Source organism: Macrosteles quadrilineatus, unplaced genomic scaffold (genome assembly GCF_028750875.1).
Source record: "Macrosteles quadrilineatus isolate MER2022 unplaced genomic scaffold, UCM_ALF_1.0 Scaffold_10__1_contigs__length_6754688, whole genome shotgun sequence".
Lineage (NCBI taxonomy): Eukaryota > Metazoa > Arthropoda > Insecta > Hemiptera > Cicadellidae > Macrosteles > Macrosteles quadrilineatus.
The window spans coordinates 2,698,272-2,723,839 of NW_026542603.1; the positions used below are offsets into that span (position 1 = coordinate 2,698,272).

General features: G+C 34.1%; 1 protein-coding gene across 1 annotated transcript in view; it reads left to right on the plus strand.

The window, feature by feature from the left end:
- Nucleotides 1-25,568, plus strand: part of LOC129004701 (bicaudal D-related protein homolog) — a 100,583-nt gene that overhangs the window by 68,809 nt on the left and 6,206 nt on the right. Inside the window, exons 2-6 of the mRNA XM_054433267.1 lie at nucleotides 17,341-17,556; nucleotides 21,729-21,845; nucleotides 22,705-22,851; nucleotides 23,488-23,655; nucleotides 25,371-25,490. Coding sequence (XP_054289242.1) covers nucleotides 17,341-17,556; nucleotides 21,729-21,845; nucleotides 22,705-22,851; nucleotides 23,488-23,655; nucleotides 25,371-25,490 — 768 coding nt within the window. The remainder of the gene's footprint in view (nucleotides 1-17,340; nucleotides 17,557-21,728; nucleotides 21,846-22,704; nucleotides 22,852-23,487; nucleotides 23,656-25,370; nucleotides 25,491-25,568) is intronic.

Here is a 25,568-nt window from a genome sequence, read left to right on the forward strand (position 1 = left end):
TTTGTCAAAAATTAAAGCGAGGGTGAGCGTTTAAAAATGGAATAATTTAAGGTTTTTTTTATATTTCCAATAAAAAAACACCAAAACTCGACATTTTGTTACCTCGCCCTCGCCTTAATTTTGGATCAATTTTTATGATTAAAGTGTCAAATTACTGGAAATTTTGTCAAGATTTCCAGAATATCATTTATATTTCCTTTGGGTGGATAGGATTCGCCCCATTTCGCATACTAATTTACATGTATTTCTTATGGAAGGAGTATTTTAATAAGATATCAATTAAATAAGTTATAACTCGTAATCCGTTGAACCAAAATAAACACATTATATACTTTTCTTGTAGAAAATTTAATCTTCTTCAATTTTATAATTTACTATAGTATACAAAAAGTTGATAGTTTTCGAGATATAATCAAAAAACCCAAAATGCGTACCTTTCTCCCCCCCCTTTTTCCCCCCTCCACCCCCTGGCTCGCCACCTAGGTGTCAGGACTTTTGGTATGTTAACACCCTAAGCCCCCTGAACAAGTTTCTGAAGGAATCGCTTAGTTACCTGCTCACGCACTCTACACCTCATTCCTTGACTGGACTATTCGTTAAGTATTCGTTTATGACGAATAATTGAAAAGAACCGGTATGGATCATAAACATAAACAAATATGACGTTTTTGGCCCGAAACTAAGCATTATTTTGTTAGTTGTTAAAACATTATTGAAACATTCATGTACACGGCTGGAAGCGATAGCATTTGTAAAACACCAGAAAACAATAGAGACCGTTGTCATATTTTTGGCTGAGCGTTCCCGTGATCACCTGCTTGGAGGAAATAGTGAGGGTATCTGGGGGCTTTTCACGTGGAACTAATGTAATAATAGATTAAAAACATAAAACATAAAACCTTCCGTAGTATTGTAACTTTATCCCCAATCTTATTATTAAAATAATCATTTAACATTTGATGACTAAAAGAAACCCACAGTTTATTTTTTTATATTTATTTTTTTGTAATTCATAATATTTTTAACTTTTAAAATCTTTAGAGGAGGTTATCACAGGAGTTGGTAGCTCTAAGGTATAATCTAATACAGTTAATATAACTACAACATTGAATGTAGTGCAGCATTTAGTTTCATTAAACTACTGTAACTTACCATTTATGTGTTTTGCTTTATTTTCAGTTTAAGATCAATGGATTCTTTGACATTCAACTTTCAATCTTTTGTACAATTTTATGTAATACGTGAGACGTTCCGCTTTGATATCGTGGTATATTGGGTATATTCCGCCGGTTGACACCAATCCTCTCTTGAATAGCTGCGTTTCAGATGACATTACCACAAAAACTTAACAACATCAAAACTACTTTTCACAACATTAGCCATCAGTTTACGACCATTACATAATACCGCTTCTTTGCTTATTTTCCAATTTTGTAATCCGTTCTATTCACCTTGTCGTGAGTCCCGAATGTTTGAGCAATCGGATTCGCTTTTGTTTCAACTCGTGACGTCATGAGTTGACAGATTACACCCACTGACGACATCATTATAGGTGACGTTAGAACCAGTGATACTATCATTGACTTACATCTTATGATACTGAAGTATCCATCCATCTGTGAACCATCTGTAGCCGATTTGAGGATAGGAAATGAACTTCTCAGCAAGTGTACCACTATGTATTTTGTACTAGTAATTCTTTCTTTTCGTATTGCGTTGAGCATGATTTTGGATCATGGAGTAGTAATTTCGTCAACATAAAACACCTCACTATCTGCAGAAATTTTTACTGAAAGGCACATAGGTCTAATCTCTCATAGAGTATACTACTTTTGAGGTTATATTTACTCTTTGTGAGATTTGCGAAGCATTGTGTTGGGTCACTTGAGTTGGGAATCCCCTCCCAATATGAATCAGATGTAGCCAGTTATATTTTATCATTCCATTTCATATTACCGAAGTTTTATTTTTTCGTCAGAGGTAAAACTTTAGGTATCATTCTATCCATACGTATCAATCGTAAGGGGGGGGGTTGTTCACTCAGTGAAATAGCATTTTACTCTAAGAGAAATTTAATTGAATGAGCTTCAGATTCAGACTGTGCTATTTTTGACGTTAGGGAGTTTTACGTAGTACTATGAATGTTGATGAGGCTGGAGATTTTCTTCAAGTTACAAAAAGCTACCTTTTCAGTTCGGCATGAACAAAATAAAAAAATAATCTTAAAAAAATAAAACAACATTTTACCATGGCTTAATCAGAGCCTGAATCAAACTTGTACTCTAAAAATGGCTATTCATTTGGTAGTTGATACACAGTCAAAGTGCACAATAACATTAAGAACCAACGACACCTATATCATGAAAAGCATACAATCGTCAGTGTATCCAGTGTTTTCGGTATCAACTATATTATCAAGCCCAGTGGCCTGAGACTAACTATATGCATTACAGTGACACAAACGTGACACAAAATCGTGACTATCTTCAATTCTATCTGAAACTGAATCTGGTTCTGAATGTCTTCGCGTCTCTTTCATGTCTCCATCTTCGCTTTCATCGACACGGCTCCTTCCTGCTTTTGTCTTTGGTATTTTGAAAGTCATCTTGGATCTCTTCAGTACAAACTATGAGATTGCAAAGATTTGCAGATTATTTTTTTATATATTATTTCGATGATCATGTTGAGAAATTATGTCAAAGATTATTTTGAAAAATGATTTCAATTTTGAATCATAACTCTAGGTCTAGGTAATACAGCCTAAATACAGTAATTTTATTAGTTGTTTATGGCAAAGGTTTACAACTAATACTAATTATGTGTTTTTGTTTCAGGTACATAAACGATACACTAAATACTTAACGAGAGTATCAACCTAGAAGTTGCTTGTAAGTATATTTTCAATCATTAATCAGACGAACCCGATGAATGTTGAAATGTTAAACCCCGTTACTCTCCTTTTAGCACTATTTTTGCTTTAAAATTCTCCAAAATATTTAAATATTTTGTGATGGGCCATTATACTACGGCGGTTATGTTAGGTTGGGTTATCATAAATTGTTTATGACTCATCTGGTATCGGTCGATTCATAACGAAACGAGGAGGTCCTACAAACATTTATGATAACCCAACCTAACATAACCACCGCAGCGCGCTGTAAAATAAGTGACCTCCGTATAATACCAAAGTATCTATTTTGTTTTAAACGACCCTAACTAAAAACTAGTTAAACAATTCAAGCTTTTCATTGATTTCTCTAGCCTTAACCAGGATTCTTGGCTAAATAAGTAATCGCAACATCAGACATTCTTAGTGTGCGTTCATATATTTTATCATTTACGTTTATATCTTATCTTTTACCAATTTATCCTGAGTAAAATCTCTGCAAAATAGCACTCAGTCAGTGACTTTGACCCACTAACCGACCATAAAACCCACCCGACCCAAAACAGTATGAAAATCGATTCAACCGTGGATACTGGCAAAATAATCAGTGACTTCCTGACCTATCTCAAATCTGCTTTCACCTTGTTTTGTTTCCACGGATAACATATCTTGAAGAAGCTGAAGGTTTCCTTGTCTTAGCTGATAACAATGATCCGCTGTGATAACCATGGCTGTGACTCATCGACCCACTTGGCTTCATAACCGAGCAATGTTTCCGTTAGTTTTCTTTATGCGGAAAATTAGAACACAACATGACCCACTAGGGGATCTTCCAATGTGATATTGAGTGATTGAAGTGATAGTCGGTTCCTTTTGCCTACAACCGGTTTCGAAATTTAAGCTACGATGTTGGAGTTTTGCTATTGAAGCTCTTCAGTCAGTGTGGCGTTTAGTAAAGGAATTCCCCAAAGGATTTTATAGTTACATAAACCTATCCTTTGTTTTTTAGATAGGGGTTTACAGTTAGAGATGAGCTATTAGAAGGTCGTCGCTTTATCTTATAGGTAAAAGCCACTAGTGTTACGCGGGATTTTAACCCTGGACTTCAGGTATCGAAGTCTCGCTCTAACGATGCGCGAGTCCTATTCAACATTGACGCTCTGAGGGTGGAAATGTGTAAAAACACGTGCCCTAAAACGTGTGCTAAAAGAAACTATGTAAAATAGCGCATATAGATATGCAATTGCAGTTACTATCACAAAAGTACAGTTTTAGATTTATTAGTTAATTTACAACCGAATTCATAAGAATTGCTCAGAGCTCCATATGTAACCTAGGTTCTGCAATTATAACTAAGTATATTTTTGACACATTAATCTATCTACTCCTATTACAGAAGCTGAAATAGGTAAGCTATAATCAAGGTACCTAGTTAAACTTTCTATGTCATACTGATAAATTACAAGATCGTAAATCAATAAGGACAACTTCAATATAAAATAAATTAGATCTCCAAACGAAATGAACGTTCAATTCCGTATTTACTACGCAAGGTAAAAGTAGCTTTGCCGTTCGGTGCAGTGATGGAGTACCTCTCGTAACAGCTGAGTTGATTAAGTCAGAGTCCGGATAAACCAGATGTCGGTTAAGTGAGAGTTCACAACAGAACCTGCTTCCAACTGTCGCTGGTTCCTACAGCAAGCGTCAGGGAAAGTGTGGCCAATGTTGGAATGTGATATTCAGTTGAATGCTTTCCATGTTTTGAATTGTGATTTTGATTGGATTCTCTTCGGGAGGTAGAAGACTTTAGAAGTCATATTTGAAACCTTGGCAACTATTTGGATATTTGAATTTTGATAAAGGTGGCGTTCCAATGCCGTGTTGATATAGAAGCAAGTAAATATATATTAATAATTTATTTGTAAAAAAACTATATTTAAAAAGCCTTTTTTTTAAGATTATGTTACGAGTTCCTCTTTATCCCCGAAGTGTTTCGTAGAAGAACTTCGTAGAACTCCTCCAAGACAGGGTCAGTTCTTGTCATGAAAGAGATCTTTTTAATCTTCAAGATGAACATGCAGCTCTTTTAAAACTCTTTAAGAAATCATAAATAGTATATATGTTGTCATGACTATTTTACATTGCATTGACAAACGTCCCGACAAAATGATAAAGAATCTAATAACACTTTTAGAACATAAATAATAAAATATAACATATCAATCTATGACTAAAAAACAAAAATCTACTCATGTTGTTTTTCCCCCTTAAAAGAATATTTAAAGGATTTTCTAAAGGTGTGTACCTGACACTTCTGAAGATTAGAGGTTTTTTTAATCATAAATTTTACTCAAAAGTTTGTCCTAAAAGGTAGGTTGCCAACAAACAGATAATTACATCAAATTGATAACCATCGGCAAGTTCCGCATTATAATTACAGTACATGACCAGTATGCAATGCATCCTCAAAATAAGAGTTATTAAAATTAAATTAGTTAGATTAAAAATCAATTAAAAATACCAAACGTTACCACCTGGATTTTTATACACTAGAAATTGCAGACACAAATAACGCATTACTTCCGTTTCGGAGCAGGTGTAATTTGTTACGGACGTTTTGTCGTGTAATTACGTTCATTGATCACATGTGTGCGTGTGTGTGTGTGAGGCGACAGCTGTTGTTTATTTTCCAACAGATGTTGATACGTCTAGGTATGACTCATAGCTTGTGTTCAGGTAGTCGTTCGAACAACGGAAATAACTGTTAATTTTGGCAAATTAAATATTCTTCGTTATTTTTAGATTGGGTTTACATAAGCTTTTAACTTATAAGCATTTAGTAATATTAAGTAAAAATATTTAACCTAGAAAATACAGCGAACCATTGGGTCAGAAATGATGACATAACTAAAAACATTGTGATTGGCGGGATTTGAACTCGGCGCCCTAGGACATAAATTACGCTCCTCATTGTTCTTCATAAGTTACTCAAACATTGCGTGTGCCTTCAACAAAGACACTAGCTCATCAGCATTGAATGGAACTATCAGCATAAGAATAATTGCCTAACTGAGCAATTATTCTGCAATTAACTGGGTGAAAATTGGCTTAGTGGATCTGCCACTTAGACTGCTGTCTTGTATGGCTCGACGAGATTACAGAATGGCTTTGTTAAAGTAAAACTTGCTATTCGTAGCCTAGGAATATACCTTAAAATGTAAATTAATCTGTGAAATTGTTTGTAAGGTTCATTCAAGTTGAATGAATATTGGATGAATATTGCCTATGCAAATGGCAATATACAGTTGAAGAATGTTTATATGGTTTATTTAAGTAACGTATTATATAGTTATATAGTTATACACATAATATGTAGTAAGATTTTCTGAAAAAAGGTTTAGATCCCGGATTAGAAAGGTTTCTACAATTTACTTAAGTAAGGATTGTACATCGTTTTGTGGTTTACTTGAGGTTTTCTTCAGATTTCCATCTATTTAAGTGTAAAAAATAGGTGACTTCTTTTCAATTATAAATATTATTAACATTAATAATAGCCTTTCTTTTGTTTTTGATTTGTTTTCTTTAAAGTATTAATTGGATGTCTATTGTACATGGTATTAAAAATATTTTTGAAGCATTTGATCCTTTATTTCATTTTCAAGGATTATATAATAGTTATCATCAGTCGTCTATTTGGGTTCGTCCAAAGGATTTTACCAGAAAAATAACGATAGTTTTGTATAAAGTTATTATTTTCATGTTTTTATTTAGACCAGATATTACAGCTAACAGATTGCTACTAGAACACTTTTAAACTTGGTTCCAAAATATCCCATATCCTTAAAGTATATTTAAGCATTTGCCTTAAAAATCCACCTATCACTTTATAGGGAAGATCAATACCTCAAGTCAAAAACAAGGCTATTTGTTTGCTTACAACTAATCTCACGAGAAAACATCTAAGGAAGTGAGGTAATATTTGTTTGTGACTATATTCCTTAGCTAATTAGTTTTTATTTAAACTCGTGATTGAACCATAACCAATTGCCAATTCGACGTGCTTCTTTGATGTAAACACCGACGTCTTCCGACTATTGAAGGTTGAAAGCTGTCACGGAGGATTAACTGGCTTGTTTTGTACAATAATTATCGAATTGTTTTGTAACGAAAACATTTTGAGTCATCCTAAAGAATTTTGTGTTTTTGCGTATTTTATAATCTCAAGTTGTATACATATTGTTAGTTATTTTCTTGTGATTCTTGAAGAACTCTTTCCACTACAAGTCATAAACATTTTTTCCTAACACCATTTTACTTTCAAAGTAGGTTATAAGTAGGTACATTTACGTACTTGTGCTCCAATTCAACAAAAGATTAAATTTCACATTTAAGAAACAAGGTCAAGGTGGGTGTTACCTTGCGAAAACTTTCTTTTTGAGACTTGCCTATCAAAAGTGTTCTAATGAAAAGGAAACCGCCCAAAGTGTGCCGGATGTACACCGCTAGCGTGTTGCGGTCTAATTTAGTTTAGAACTCACAACCTCACAGTAATTCACGCAGTGATATTTTAATTTATATAATTTCCTAGTATAATTCCTTTTAAGTGGTGTTTCGAACATTTTCTGAGAATATCCTTACTAGGAATTACAGGTTGCTTTTCTGACACGAACTGGTTTCGATTGCTTTGGTTTTGATATTGCTATGCTTCTTCTCTACTTCTTTAAAAATATATCTTTGATTTGTTATATAAGTTTACACTTAATTAATAAGCACATTAGTTTATTCAACATGACACGTGTAATAATATTCGGTAGCGTGTGGTCCGTGTTCTGTCGCGCGTTACGTGTAACGGTCTGTTTTCTGTCAGTTTGTATCTCTATGATGAATTCTGGTGAAAACAAGAGTGTTGTGTGTTTAACCGATCCCAAGATAATCCGCGAGAGTTAACTGAGGTCAAAACCACTTTCAAAACCTCGCCGTGTGTGGAATTTTTATTGTCGTTTATTGTTTTCTTTGTTGATTCAAGGTTCAAGGTGAAGTTCGTTTTAATTTTATAGTAAAATTTGTATTTAATAAATGACGAAGTGTGGATAATTTAAGTAGTTTGGTGAATGAGGTAAATTTACTTCTCTATAACTATGACTAATACCTATGATCATAGATTGGACATTGTCTTTATTAGGTTACAAAGGCACTTGAACTAGAAATGTGCGATGGTTTTAAGGTTCATAGCTCTAGATATCTTAAACTTTTGATCATTTTAACCCTTGGTGAATATATTTGTCTTTATTCTACTTTATTGTTGTCCCAATACTGTACAAACATTTAAACTACCTATAGTTTAATTGCAGGTGTGAGCTAATTATTTACAGTCTTCTACGTAGTTAGTCAAACTCTTCACAACTCTAATAATAATTACGTACCTATTAACTCAATCGTTGACTATAAATACAACACTTATACTTAATGCTTTAGTATCCAATAATAGTCAATGACTCGAGGCTGTCCGATTTTGTTTAAGGTCCTTAAGCTGACAAACTTTCATGATTATTGATTCCAGAGCACCCCTTTGTCTTACTACCTGATTGTATATGTAGTTGTAACTATGGTTTTATAAACAAAATGAGACTACTTGGTCTTATACTTAAATCATGTTAACATTGTGGAGGTGGTGGTCTAGGTACTAGATGGTTGTCTGACTAGGAATCACGCTTTCTAGCGGTAAAACACCGTCTCAGATCCACAGTTCCGGTGATACAGCATTGCGACAACCCCTGGTGTAACCTCTACTGTACGTTGTCTGTTCTGTTGTCTTGCTACTGTTTCGATTCATGTTTGGTTGGCTTTAGTTTGAACCACGCATTCTAGCGGTAAAACACCGTCTCAGATCCACAGTTCCGGTGATACAGCATTGCGACAACCCCTGGTGTAACCTCTACTGTACGTTGTCTGTTCTGTTGTCTTGCTACTGTTTCGATTCATGTTTGGTTGGCTTTAGTTTGAACCACGCTTTCTAGCGGTAAAACACCGTCTCAGATCCACAGTTCCGGTGATACAGCATTGCGACAACCCCTGGTGTAACCTCTACTGTACGTTGTCTGTTCTGTTGTCTTGCTAATGTTTCGATTCATGTTTGGTTGGCTTTAGTTTGAACCACGCATTCTAGCGGTAAAACACCGTCTCAGATCCACAGTTCCGGCGATACAGCATTGCTGTAACCTCTACTATTCGTTGTCTGTTCTGTTGTCTTACTACTGTACAATTCCATGTTAGATTGGCTTTAGTTTGACAGATTCGATGCTGAAACTGTTGTAGCTTGTTCCAATTACTGCTTAAGTTGAAATTTAAATCTATATTCATTGTGTATCCTTATATACTATATAGCTTATTGCAGATCTATATTCTTTTTTGGTGGTGTCTTTTTGGATCGGAAAAAAGCTCGGCCCGATAAACCATCATTATGTTGCTAAAGAGGGTCAAATTCAATTTGTTTTCTTAAAATTAGTTGTCGTTTCGAGTGATAAACCCGAAATGTAAAGAACGTGATTTAGTGGGTTAGATAAAGAACTTCCATTTCTTGCCTGTCAAACGTAAGGGTAGTATCTCATGTCCAAATCGGTTCTATGGAAATCAATTTCGACTGGGAGGCTCTCTCACGACCTCGTCCGAAAATCTGGCACTTCCATGTTCCTCTGTGTTGATCATATTCCGTCTTACAGCCAAGTATATAAATTCTACAGTTGAAGGGCGCAAACTTGCAGGACTTCTTTACATACTTTTACTCCCTACCGCTGTTTTCACATCATCCCCCTCTGTACATGCATCCCTTCATCAATTTACCTAACCAACTCCCATCCTCGCGTGACGTCACATTCGCGCCACACCTCATCAGCTGATTTACTATCAGCTGTTTATCATCACATGTTTACCGCCCTCTCACGCTATTCCCGCCATTATTTACCTCCGTATGCGCGACTGCCGACCTTTCCCGGGTTGCGTGTTCTACTGAGGCACACCTTGTCAGATTTCGTGTTTGAGATTTCTTGAAGTATTTGATTAACGTTTTGCCTTCTTGAGTCAATAGCATGAATACAGTTAAGAAGAGCAAAACCGTCCGAAATGTCTGATTTTTTTTTCTCCTCCTGTAAACAACTTCATTGCCTTTGTATACACTTTTCATCATTTTGTATAATCTAAAGTTTGTGTGGATGTGTGTTCCTTGTCGGGTAGGTAACGTTTGAGTTGGCCGATGCCGACTACACGTTTTTCTCATTATTTCATAGTAACTTTTCAGTGAGTGCAATACTTGTTCATAACACCATCAGAGGAGGAACATAAATGGTTCAATTAGGTTAATGTTAATACAGTAATAGGATAATGTTAATGTTTGTCTATCTAAATTCTGAAATCTCAGAGCCTGACATGTATCTGCAGCCATTTTGTTTTATTTCGTAGTCGTGTTGTGTTTATCGTCACATCTGTTCTCGCCTTCTCTGCATTTAGATGAGTTTACCAGTCACATCTCTTTGTCCTGTTGGTTTAAAAGTAGGATTTCGTTTCAGTTTAGGTTATCTACGTTTTGGTGTATCAAGCGATAGAAGCATTTCGAATTATTTTAATTGAATGGTCATAATAAACCCGTACGTCCTAAGATCACCGTAAGAAGAAACTAAGAACCCCAAGTCTCTGCTCGCCCTTCAATATTTAACCTTCGGGGGGAAGAAGAAAGAGTGACACTGATACTCTATACTCTCTTCTTGAGAACGCAGTCATTTAGTTTTCAACGGTGTTACCACCCAAGATATAAATTATGTTAAAAATAAATTGACTGTCCAAACTAAGCTTCGAATCGGCAACCTCCATGAGAAAGGGCGAGAATTCTAGAATACCACCAGCCATTTACTTTTCGATATGTCACTAAACTTTGAAAAAGTAATCTTCAAGGTTGAAGGGAACCTTCAAGGAGGTGCCCTACTGTACCTACTGTACTAGAATATTTACTTTTAACTTTTCTTATCATAAAACGAATATCCGATACCCCTATGCCAAGTTTCTTGCAGCAAGGTCAACCACAGTGTCATGTAGATATTTAAAAATACGCGTTCAAAAATCGATACATTACTATACGATATTTAATTTTTTTTTCTTTGCCAATAAAGATAGAGGTTAACTGTAAGAAAGGACCGTGAGGTCCTAAGTTCGCCTCAATAAAGAAGGATGTTCATTTCATTTCATTTCAATAAAGACTTGTCTCCTTGGCGCTACAGAAGTATTGAATGATGACTTTCAATTAACTCTATGTTTATTGCTGCCTCTCTGTGCCGTGGTTAATGCGTCCTTGATCGCCTTTCAGGGTCAGGAAACCCGAGGACTGCTCTAGGAAATAGGGAGGACTTCCCGGTATAGCGCTGTCACAAAGCTCGCTGGTTAGTCACAAAATTATTATAATTTAAAATTTTCGTGATCTGGAAAATTTCACAATTCACGTACCAGTGCCGGGTGATATGGATCCTAGTGGACACATGTTTTATGATTCCTTCTTACTCGATCGAACCATTGAACCCGGTGGACCCAGCAATTGTAACTTGGACAAACTGAAGAATTAGTCAGACCAAAAGCTTTACAATTTGGTCCCAGACCTTCTCTTGATACACTTTGTCTGTCGCCGGGGTTTTTCCGGTAAGGCGACTTATTCTTTATAATTGATCGCAGTTAGATGAATTAGCTTGAGCCTGAGCCTTGAAAGTAACCGCCGATTTCGACGGGTTTCACCTAGTCCTTATATATTTTATGAGTTTACCAAAACGATATCTATATTCCAATGGACAGCACGAAATACAGTCTGAAAAATCGTGACCATTTCCTCGCTAACAAAGGCCAATCTCCCACGACAAACGTAACGAACATCGGTCCCATCCTCGATAATGATGGAACGTTTGGAAACGGAACAGTGGAATGGACCAGTTACCTCAGAGAACACCAGCTTCTCACGCATGCGCAGACGCACGCCTTTACTTCCGCCGGGGAAAGCCTTATTACAGGTATACCAATTACACATTCAGGTGTACCAATTACAAAATGCACTTTTCCCGCTGTTGTCCCCCACACGGAGTTTCCGCATTCCCCGATAGTCCATTGTCGTATGAGGTCATTAAGAGTCTTCCTTAGTGGTAGCCATGTTGGATTTCTTCCCCATAAGAACAATGTTAAACATTACATCATTTGTGGACACGTAACGGCGTTATTTGTTAAGATATAGCTTTGAAATTTATAATTTGTATTTTTAACATAATAGACTCGTGACTGAGGTTTTTGAATTTCGAAAATCCATTATCATTTCCTTTCAATAATTAGCTTAATTTTAAGCTAATTAATAATCAATTATTCATTATAAAAATTAAAAATTGTGAAATAAAAAACGTCAATCTCTAGAGGACCGCAATTCCTTAAATATAACTCCTTGTCCATAATTATATGACAATTTGCTGATGAGATATTTGGACCCAAAGTTAACATTGTTCTTATGGGGAAGAAATCCAACATGGCTTCCACTAAGGAAGACTCTTAAACCGAAAACTTCCACGGAATAGTCAAATTAGGGGACGCCAAGTTAGAGGTGCAATTACGGAAATTGGCTGTTATTTGATGGCAGAGGTATGCATATGCGTGTGATTAGTGAAGAAGATTTGTGTTGTTTTCAGCTTGATTACATTCTTTTAACTAATTATATATGTTTTACACGGAAACTGTTGTATCGTACCACTTGAAACTTCTAATATGAAGATTTTGATAAAATACGGGGTTAAAACTTTATTTTACTTACGATTTAATGCACAGATTAATCATAGGCTACTGACTCTTCTTTCATGATCAAGAAGTTATTTAAATATTTTACTCAATTATATAAATTGCCCAAAAGACTTCTCAATAAAAAAAAAATGAATTTAATCTCTGACTTGTATTGTTTTTCTTTTAAAGCGAGTTGTTACTCGTGAACAGGGGTTTTCTGAAACATCACTTTCATACATATACTTTGTTCCTAGATATCCAACGCTCTAGGTTGGCAGCCCTGAGTGTTTTGTCACTGTTGTCAGCTGATTCTACGACATTACGTCATGTAGGCCACCAGTCTCACGCGGATCGGAGATTTGATACCCTTTCCCCCGGATTTCACTGTCTCACTGTGTCCTATCATTGTTTCCTGAAGCTATTCACTTTCTGCGCTACCTTAATGGATTCAATTACCTTGAATTACTGTCGAGTCATTCGTATTAGAAAGATGAGACTGTGCAACAGGGGAAGAGGGTCCATTTTTGTAAAGCATGGCAGTTGAGTGAATATAGCTCGCCTGATTAGTAGTTCGCCGGATCAATCCTAAATTAAAATTTTTCCTTGGGTTGAAACTGGACCTGTTCTTTGATTTTTTTTTAATAAATGCTCCTGGCTAAAGCGATGTTCTTAGTCTGTAATAAACCTGTCTTCTTATCCATTCAACACTCATTCAATTAATATCTCGTCTACTTGAATGTCGGCAAAACTTCTCAAACTACTGGACCTTACTGAAATTATTAGTTTGAATATGAAACCACCTTTCATGAAATATGAAACCTTGTTTGATAATTTAACCATTAAAAGTATCATCCTTAGTAATTACAACCACAGCTATTCTCAAATTCTGTCCATATTGGATATCACCTATTCAATAACTACGTTAAAAAAGTAATTGCATTTCCTGTTAAATCGCAAATTTTACACAATACCACAAAGATAGTTTTTTTAGATAAACCAAAATATGCTATATTCTGATTAAAGAATTAGATATTTTGTACACCTAAATAAAGTATAAATATTTCCTTTTAAACCCTTGAGAAACAGTTGACCAAACCGTCTGCTAGGTGACCCGGATTCAGGGCCTGGCAGTGTCAGGATACTGCAGCTCCATGTATTGTTGTCACGCACAGACTACTACTGTTCGATCTCTGTTCTGTTGGCCATGGACACTGATTTGATCAAGTTTACGACGGTAATAAGTAGTCACCAGATGTGTGTGTTTGCAAAACTTTTAGGCCGATTCGTGTTTGTTGGAAATAACGTTGTATTGTTTTAGGATACAGCAATTTAACTTCTATTGTAGTATCTGAAGCCTGTATACGGTATTATTGTACATTGTACGGTATATTGTATGCGGTACGCTTAAGTGAGTTGCCAAGACTCTCTTATTTAGGCTATACTAATAAGTGTGAAATTTACTCTGCTTATAATACGAAAAGAAGAGCGGTAGTTAACAAAAATTTCATAACAATTAATTTGTAAGCGAAGTAAATACAAACGCACTTAGATTTTGAGGGATATGAATGTACCGTGAAATTGTCTCCGGGTGACCCACAATCGTGATAAATCTATGAGGTGTTGATGTAAGGTTATATTTTTAAAATATATTGTAGAATAATGCCGGTGATGTAAAATAATTAGTGTGGTATTCAATCAAGAAAATATTTTCCTTAATAATATGACAGTTTCATAAATATATCAATAATAATTATGTAACCACAGTAAATACACTAACACGTATTTGACAAATAAATATCCCTGACCAATGAAAATAGTTCAATTTAAAATTATAATACCTAATATACATAGCTAATAAATCCCTCTTGAAATGTGGACTATTTTGTTATTCATGAAAGACTTTTCCAACAAGGATGTCACAAAATACATTTCTATACTCAGTAATTTACTGGCTCTCTATAAGCTATAGATTCAGATAACGTCTTCGAATACGAACATTCAGTAAAAGGTGCTTGAGAAACGCGTAAACAACTTATTCATCAGGTGACTCATTGTTGCACAGCTGATCTTATTGCAGTAACATTGACATTGTCGTCACAGCTGTCAGTCCCCTCCCCCTCCCTGTGTTGTCAATTCTGCGTACTTCTCATCTTATCCTACTTTCTATCGTTGTTGACTGTCATGTTAAGTTGAATTACACTTCTGATTTATCAATATTCGACATATATATGAATGCAAAATTATAAAATGTAATTACAGTATTATATAATTTTTGTATACTTACCGTAACTGTTATAATATCCTAGCCATAAATTAAAAAAAAGTTCACTAAAATTACTGGATGAGTCGAGAAAAATATCCTTATAATCCTTAAATCCTTATAAAGCATACATGCGTAGGTCTACTTAGGTTATCCCCAACTCAAAAGGAAATTCTGAAGCAAACTTGTGAAGTGAATCATGTGAAGTGAAACTTATAGTGGCTCTGAATATGAATCGGGGATAGCTCATGACAATATAAATGCGATAACTTATTGTTCAATTGATATTTTTTTACATCTTTTCGCTTAAATAAACCACATTTTATCATAGATTTTTTTATAAATCGATAAAACTATGCACTCTCGGTAGTCTCAGTGGAAAAGGAAAACTTTTAACACAGCTATGTGTTTATACTCGTATTTAACTGTTGTAATAGTTAATGACTGAATAATCTGAATCTTATATGTAGATAAATAATTGAGTTCAAATCACAATAAATTTGAAACTGAAATCCCGTTTTTACAAATAATTTATATTTATAGAGAATTTAAAGCATATAATCCAACGATGTAATACAATTAGTACGGCAATATAAAAGTTGTATAACAGAAGTGTTTTATTATTGTGCATCAGCAAATAATATTATGAATGCTTATATTGTACAAATGAGTTTTTCCTACAATGGAGAGCGCCTGCAATCTTCATGTATGCAATAGCCGCAGCACACGGCTGCCTCTCGATTGCCTCAAAGCTTATCACGGCGTTTTCAATCTCTCCGTAATACATTATCTTACGACCGTTTCTTAAATACGTGATTTATGTTTTGTTTTTAGTATTTTGATCAATCCTTTTTACGAATTAAATGATTTTTTACAGACATAATATTGGTGGCAGATATTTTTGTTACAACAAGATAAACAAGAAAAGCTAAATTGTAAAAAAATACTAAAACATTAATAGAATATAATTTGTTAATAGTTATTCAATGATAATAAAAAATAATATGATGTTTTATCTGATTGTGATGTTTATAAATGTGTTTAAATGTGAACACTTCTTTTAAATTTAGGTAAGTAATGGCGTAATGGTCTAAGAACAAGTCAAATAATATAAGAATGTGCTGTAAACAGGGAATTTGGCTCCTTTATCAAAGATATAATGCTTAAATTATTTCATAGAATAATATGTTCTATCACTAGGCTTTCAAGGAGATCCTGTTAAGCAATAATCTCACCTCCATTGTCGATAATAGTCCATACAGCTAATGGCAACTACTCACTTGTGCGGATGTTAATCCACACCAGGGAGTATCGCATCCACAGTGCATGCCTATAAATATCCACAATTCGTGACCTCCCAATAGCTGGATTACAGGACGACACCACCCGTCCCAGTCATAGTATTAGGAGCCCCCTTTACAGAAGTTATTTCTTTTTCTTTTACTTGCTACAACTTTACTATGGGAGTGTTGTCTACTCTTAATCGTTCGCTTATAGTCCAAGCATATACAATACACTATACGACTTGTTCCATACTTATCTTTCAATGCTAAATTGAAATACATACAATCATTTTACACATTATGTCTCATCAGATCAGTTCTTACTGTAGCTAGCAGTATAGCTAGGGTACAGCTGTCAGGCCAGCTAGGGCCAGTTCAAGTTGCAGTTGTTAGCATTGGTTGCCTGGCAACACAACACGCCATTGGCCACTCCTCTTTGCATGTCGTAGCTCGATACCTTGACCTGTGGAAGGTTATCGCTCTAGAATGTAAATATTTCACTTGCCACTGACCTGCGTTGACCTATATTTGATGAGAAGGGAGAAGAATTAAAGTTATTTTTATGTCCGAAGTCCTGTGCTCTACCAGCTTACTCCCCCGGTGATTGCACTACTAGGTACTGCAAAATACAATGCATTATTTTAAACGTAATATATTATTAAATTTTTGAAACTGAAACTACTACTTATAGTTTGTATGTAGTTATATGACCTTTCCTCAAGTCAACTGGTTTTGGATCACAAGACTTTAGTTTGTAGAGCTATAGGTTCAAATCCTTCCAATTACCAAAGATGCTAAGCTATGTGATAACACTAATACGTGGTGTTTTGGAAGTCCATCTTTAGTCGTATGCTGGGAAATATTAAGTGTTACATTGGACAAACCTCATAAACAGGATGCTGCAATGTATCGGATACTTTAGATTACTCGTAAGCATACAAAAGAGTCTGCAAATCCTACATGTGGCTAACATGTCTAGGGGCACAGTCAGCTTCTTCACAATCAATCAATCAATCACCACATTGAATTCCAATTTGCAATTATTCCATAAGAAATTACCATGCATGGTGTTAGTTAAAACACAAAGACACAAAACACTAACAACTTTTCTCTTCCCACAGGTCATAGAGCAGGACCGTCACCTACTACGGCGTAAGCTTGTGTCCAGCCAAGCCGAATATGACACCCGCATCATCGAGCTACAAGCGGACATCCGCGAGCTGCAACGCTCACTGGAGAAGACGGAACATGATCTCAAGGCAACGGAGAAGGAAAAGACACTCTTTATCTCTGAGCTGACCGAGCAAAACCAAAGACTGACCACACAAATCAAAGAGGTAGGTAAAGTTTAAAAGGATTAACAAGGTTCCCATGATAGTCAACGTGAAATGACTTACTAGTTTTTTTCTGTCCGTGCTTCGCAACGGAGCAAGAATACTGTGGGTATCTAAATCTAGACTAAAAAAAAAACAGCTACAAACACTTACCATGGGAATGACATAGGCAAATCTCAATCCTACTTATTGCTTTATTTTAATGAAAACCTCTTGTGTATTTGCATTAATCTGTGTGGCAAACCAAAACCTTTGAAACTTGTTTGTAATACAGTATTACCATAGAATCAAATTATTAACTCAAGGAAAAAGTAAACAAATAAACTATAAATAAAAACAAATCTATCAGCTGGTGCATCTTCAATATTTTAAATGTGTTTGAATACAACTCTTTTAATGATGGCATGCTCTTAGGAGAGGGTTTATCGAAAAACTGATGTTTTATGGGGAAGTTTCACATCAAGACCTTTTTGTTCAAATATGCGATTGACAGGTTTGCAGCTTACGATTTTCTCAAAAGTTTAAGATTTCAGCTGAGTAATATTATTGTGTAATAAATCCTATAGTTTTGCTGGTTAATTTTTTGATTACATAATTTTATTACCTATACAATTTTATGTAGAATAGAAATAACTAGAAGTGCTGTAGTTTTAATTCAATCTTCTATCTATATATATAATACGCTAAGCCGATTTTTGTAAACAGAACTCCTCCCACATTTTTAGACCGATTATGATGATTAAAGTGTCAAAAAAATGGCCCTGATCTGTAGTTTTGCAAAGTGTTTTTGATTTTTTGAAATCTTTATTAGTTTGGGCAGGATCTTCCATCAAAGTTGGGTTTTCTCCCATAAGATTAACATGGGGGTATCTAAATATTTGATTGGAAACTTTGTCTCCACTAATTTGAGAGAACGGCTGGGCGTAGAAACTTGGTAGAGGAGTCAAAAGAAAGGTCTTGGTATGTAGATCATTAATCAAAAGAAAACCAAAGTAAATTCCCTTAGGGCTCTGCTCCAGAAGCCTTTAAAGATCCATCCACAGATTTGTTTACATTTTGGCCATGTGGATAATACTTTTTAATGAAACAGCTGTTAATTAGTGAATTGTCCAAAAGAAGTATTTGCAACGTTATTTTGTGATTTTAAAATTGATTTTCTTCTGTATCATGTCATGTTTTGCAATATAATGTTCCATTACAAAATAAGTAGAAAATCCTTTTATCACAGTAACTCTTACAATTATGTCTTACTAGCTGTTGTACCCGTGCTTTGCAACGGGAAGAGGACACAAAATAGAAACATTTGTATCTTTACATCTGTTGCATTTAATAAAGTTACACATCCACCAACGCTTTTAGAAACAAAATTCAACTTTTATGGCCTTAATAGAAACGTTTAAGTTATGACTTTTAAATCTGGTAAGTAGTGGATACCACCATTTTGGGTTTGATTAATTTTAAATCTTGTGTAGGCTGATATGAGAAAAACTGACCAAATCTTCGAATAAAACTTTCACATACATGATTTACCTTCATCTCCCTTAGTTACACATCTTTTTTTCTTTATTTTTGACATTTTAAATTTCAATTTTTAAGCTGCAAAAATACTAATTTTTAAATTTAAATGAACATTTTTTAATTTCACTCTTCTTCATATTAAATCGCAAATCCTTCCATCTTCAGTTTCTTCACTCACAATAAATCATTAGCAAGCAAAACTAAGTCAGCTGTTATAATCTTTAGAAATATTGTTGTGCCTTATCAATAGTCTTTTGAAATGTTAAAGAAACTATATCTGTATTATAAAAAAATGTTAAACAAATAATTTAGCATTAACGACAGCAGAAAAAACTAATATGATTATCAAAGCATCAAGGACCAAGGACAAAAAAATTTAATAGCAAATACAGTATGTGTTTCATTGCATCTCTGATTCTACTCTACAAAAATATAAACAAACAACTTAATATCATACCAGTTCTTTTAATCAGTTCCATTGTCTATTTTGCCTTTACATTTTCACACTTACCATTAAGTAAACATAGTAACAGATATTTCATTGATTTTAGAAACAAAAGAACACTGTGTACTGCTTAGTTTTATTATATTTTCCTTGGTTTAATTTAATCAGTGATGTGACAAAACACAAATAACAAATTTATCAAATAAAGTAAATGTGAACTGAAAGCTATGTTAAGATAATAAGAAAAATCAACGATATACAATTTAGTTATTGGTGATATTCTTTAGTTTAATTTAAGCATTGGTTTAGCAAAACACAATAACTAAATTTACCTAAATATACATATAAAAAAAACAATGTGATGTGAAAGTTATGTTAAGTTAATCTAACACATGTTAAGCAGTTCGAATTTACTTAAAATAGACTCCAAATTCATATAAAACATCTATACATTGTAATTTTCTTATTGTTTCCATGAAAATATATATATAACATTATTTTCATAACACTTAAGACACCTTAAAAATCAAAAGTAGAGCCTGAGCAATGCTTTTAGAATATTTTTTTATTTCTATAATCATTGACATAGTTTTTGAATAAATGATCTTTGATAAATTTTTAGATTAAATAAACCAACCACATAATTGTATGAAATATTAGCCTATATTAAATTTCATTGGATCAGCTGTCTTAAAATGTGAAATATGCAATTTGGCAGTTCTTGTTTACATTGAAATGTCAAAGCAAATGTAAACATTGTGAGTATTCTCATTGCGGCCATGGAGACCAATCAATATTTACTTTTAAAATCCTCATCTCAGAACTTTAAAAGCCAAAGGGGCAAAGCCCACGGTCAGTATGGAAGTGTGAATAGTCCTATAATGGTCCTTGGTATGGTAACTATATTTTTGTAAAATTTAAACCCAGTTGGTTCAGTAGTTTTTGCACCTATTAGTAATACACATACAGACAGACACCATTAGATTTTTATATAATAGTATAGATAGAAGTATAGATTGAACTATCTTATATCTATTGTACGGGTTTGGTGTCTGCCTTTTTCACCACTTTTGGCTATATTTTATCATATTATTCTAGACAGATTATCATAGGTTCATGAGATTATTGTCATACATGATTTCAATCATTGTAAAAATCTTTGTTTGTGTAATACAATACAAAATAATACAAGTGCAGAAGTGTCTTATTAGCTTTAACAGTAACCCAACAACCAATTTCTCAAAACTATGCTAGAGGGTTATTCATTGGCACATAAGTACGATATGAACTGACGCGGCGTGACGAAGGAAAAATCAAACTTTGACTGTAACGGATGGACCTCCCTTTGAAGTTAGAACGTGTCTTCTCAACAGATATTTTTTCTCAAATAAAATCATAGATTGATCTTTATTGCACTGATAAAATCACGGACGTTTTTAACTACAAAAGATTAACCAATACGATTTCAATGATATCTAAAGGTTCTTCCAAAAGAAGAGATACCAGTTAACATAATAATAATAACGCCGATGACGTAAGGTATGGGAAATATTTTATTCATTGAATGATCAACCGTATTTGGTAAATAACGCAATTAACATCATTATTGTTTTTACACTTATTACTCTTTAAAAAAATGCTAAATGATAAAAATATGTATAATTTCACTCAATTTATCATAGTTATATAAATTAGCGTAAGCCTTGAAAGTAACCGTCGATTTCAACGGCTTTCACCTAGTTATTTAAAAATCTAGGACATGATTTCAGGAATAACCCAATACAAAATCATTCAGGACCTCATTCTATAAAAAAAGTTAAGCTTTTTTTTATCATCTAATTAATTGATGAAATTAAAGTTATTAATTTTTTTGTTTGAGGTTGAGCTCTACAACACAGTGATAAAAACTTGAATGCTGCAAAAGTGAGCAATTTCATTATATACTCCTTATAAGACATAACTTTATTTATTTGTCACTTCTATACAATATAACATCATTATTCAGGCACAGTTAAAAGCAACACACCATTGAAACTTAATTACTGTAACGAGAACAGTACTTTAATCGCCCTTGAAGAAATAAAAAGTATTCTTCTATGATCAATAAACTTGTATTGTAACAATATCCATTGGTGTTGTAATTTACACATGCAGATAATACATTCAGTTTCAACGCAAGATATTCCTAATGGAAGATACCTTTATGTTGCAGTCAAGCAAGACAGAAGAACAGCTGACTCTACAACTACAGGGTCTGAGAGATCAATGGAATATGAGGAAGTCTAGTCTGCAGGATCACCAGTCAAGCTTAGAAGTACTTAAGGATGAGGTAAGTTACCCTATATGTCTAAAAATCATTAATTATTATTCAAAATACATTATTGTCAGCAATAGGGCTTTACTTAGATTCGGAATGGAAATGAGCAGGTGAAAACAACGTAACTTAGGACTAAAAAATGATACTCCAAGTTCAGTCTTACTTTTGATCAAACTAACTTGACTTCAAGTCAAGACTGTGATATGATTCTTTACCAGGAACTAAATTTATTTTGAAGATAATTAAGACTATGCATGAATATACAGTGATTATATGAAGGAATTGAATGGGATAATTTTACCAGAATGAATAAACTGCATTAAAATTATCATTAAGTGTGCTACGCTATGATTAATTTTAATATTTTGTCTTTTGTGTTTTCTCGATTGTTGGTGAATATAAAAGATGCTATAGCTGACAATAATTCTATAACAAATTATAGAATAGAAGCAGAGATAAACATGTTATATTGTGTAATTAAATAGTTATAGTAATAATAAGTCTTTCTAAAGTCAAAAGCTTGGAAAAATTCATTAAGTCAATACAATTCTCTTCCTAGATTAACAAGTAAGTTCAGACCAAACTCGAAAATAATACTCATTGAATATTTTACATACGTTTTGTTCTTAATAAAATTGTTGCTATTTGTCCCACCAGAAACATAACTACTAACTAGCAACCCAGTTGCGCAATGTTGACATTAGAACAGCTGATTAATTGTCACCTGCAATCTGCCAATGTTGACTTTCCATACTCAGTCCCTTGTTTATGAGCTTATATCTAGGCAGTAACTCTTTCATTGAAACTATTCATTTACTAAAATTCCTCAAATTGTAAAGCTAGTGAAGTTGAACAAATTGTTTGATTTCAGATATACCTAATGTCAGAAAAGAAAGGAGAGTTGGAAAGGCGGCTTCAGAATGTTGTTTCTCAGAGAGATTCATTGAGTTCCGCCCTGGACGAGGCAACAGATAGGATAATGATGTTGGAGAAAACTACCAGAGAACAAGAACTAGAGGTATTTATTTTATATTCAACCTTATGTCTATGTGGATGTTAAATAGATCTTGCAATTGTACTTTAATACAAGGTAGGCTTTTTCTTGCCAACTTTGCCAAAGACAAGTGAACTTCTAATGAATTAAACTCTAGAGATGACAAAGGTCTACATGAGAAGAATTGAGAAAACACTAAGCAAATTGTCATAGCTAAATGAAAAATCCCCCCTGGGCTGGCGACTTACTTTTACAATTTTAGGTTCATATCCAATAATTGCAAAGAACGAAGAAAGCCATTAGTTACTAATTAATCTAGAAACTAACCACATTCAGAATCTATGTTTTGGCAAATGGGCAGTAAACAATACTTTTTTACATGTTAATGGAGAACGCAAGTGCCTCACAAAGATTTTATTGGATATTTGGATAGTTACAAAGTTCAAGTTAACCCTATTTTAGAAAAGGTCTCTAGCAGTCTTTCAATATGAGCTTGAAGCGGATTGATTTGGTTTCTTAAAGTGTTCTAGATTATAAGCAGGTTATGAGCAGGTGGGAGGAGGAGTAAAATACCTGAAACTAGGATGCTCTTATATTGTGAACCTTTTAACCTATCTTTCCAAATGTTCATAACCAACAAAGATTGTTTGCTTGTTACAGCTACTGGCCAATCAGAGAGAGTTAGAGGAGTTGCGTAGTGAGAACAGTCCGGAGAGAGACAGGTTGACATTGCTACATAGTCACAACACGTCTCTAGGCAACCGAAGTCTACACAGTGAGATGGAATGTGACGACAGTATTGTACCTCTGGGAGACGACCATCATCAGGTGCGGCAACATCAAAATATCATACTAAAATATCCCTTGCAGGCCGAAATGTCAACACTTTTTTAAAGCATAATAGTAACCTACTAAACAACATAAATTTACTTGTCTACTGGTTAGAGTCCATGTCCTCGTGGCTAGTAGAAATACCATGTATGACTAAAGATTATAAACATTTTATAAAGAATTTCCCAATGGTTTGAGACCAATTTAAGCTGTAAATCCTCTCACAAAATAAATTATTAGTCTTTTAGACAGGGCAGGAAAACAATTTATTTTAGATCACTCCTTAATACTAACTACCAAACAGCGTCATATATTTGATAAGGATGAAAACGATTATGAATTGTCATTCATTCCATCTTTAAACAATACAATATTGTGATTGATTTCGTAAAAAATTACTACATCCAAATTTTGGCTACATTGTAGTTGACAAGAGAGAACATCGCATGCTATAATATTTTAATTAAGTTCTGAGGACTACAATGTCCCATTGTATCCCCATTATTTGCATTGCGAGCCCTATTATTTTTATTACGTGCGTGACCTCTTTGATGCATCTTAGAAAAATTACAAATACTAACGAAGCATACCCTATGAAAACACAAAAAGTCATTTTCTTCTTTACATTTTGCACAACTAACATTACAATACAAGACTTGAATTCAATATAAACATCAATAAAACATTATATAATTTAGACACAAAATCCTCTCACAACACAATATCTAACGTAAATAATTGCAAATTACATTACAACATTTTACTTTAATTTAATGAAACATAACTTACTACAGACAACCCCATTTTTGTACGGACTTAAACAAAATTGTATCATAACCATCTGTTGTGTTGATGTAAAAAAATAATGTAAACTTGAAAAAGTTTAGATGATTGATATCTTTAAAAATATATATTTCATTACTCCGTAACGAAAGTAACTATTTTCAATAACAGCTGACATCAATAAAAGTAGTTGTTTCCCAAGCTCTAATTTAAGGCGAGGGAAAATCAGCTGATTTTCCCTCGCTCTAAATTCACTTTCCCTTGCTCTCAATTAGTTCTCCATTTATTCTCTACGCAGGCTAGTGTTTTGTTTTGTTTTAATTTAATGATTTGAATCAGCTGTACGTCTTGTTAAAAGTTGTTTTATTCTTTTATTTTCATGTTTAAACAAAATTAATTGAGGAATAAAAGAGTTGTAATATTACTGAGGTCTGCTAATCTGTGTTTGTGTATTTTTGCGTCGTGATGAAAAGTATCATTCATAACTCGGACCGAAAGTTATTATCTGGCACTTGCTCCATTATTCCCGTCCTAGGCTTCGCCTCGTACGTGAAAATAGCTCTCACATACTCGGCTTCGCTTCGCACATGAAATTGGGGTTCCCTGTGTTCGACTTCGCTTGAGCACGACAGAAAATGCCACTTTCGGTCCTAGTAATGAAATTTACTATTTAGGGGTCATTTTTGCTGTACACAAAAATCCAACAAATTCTTTTAATAATAAATAGGCTATAATAGGCTACAATAATTAATTTACCCGCTATTTGAAATGCCTTCTAGGTCCAGATCAGATTCTTCTAGAGTTACATTCCAAAACTCAACAATTTTGTCATATCACAGCATAGGCCTACTGGATGTGAATGTTACATAGGTTGATGAAACTCCTTATCACGACAACAGTTGACAACTAACTTTATTTTTCAATTACAGCTGAAGCTAGAAATTGTGAGCGTCTACGATCGAGTGAGATCTGCCTGTCAAGACTTGAAACATCGAATACATCGGACAGACATCCCCATGAAGCCTGACATCACTGTACATCAAGTCAAAGTAAGTTTAAAAATTGATCAATTTTATCAATCTTTGTTTGGTTATCAATATTATCAATTTGATTAAGCCTACTTGTTT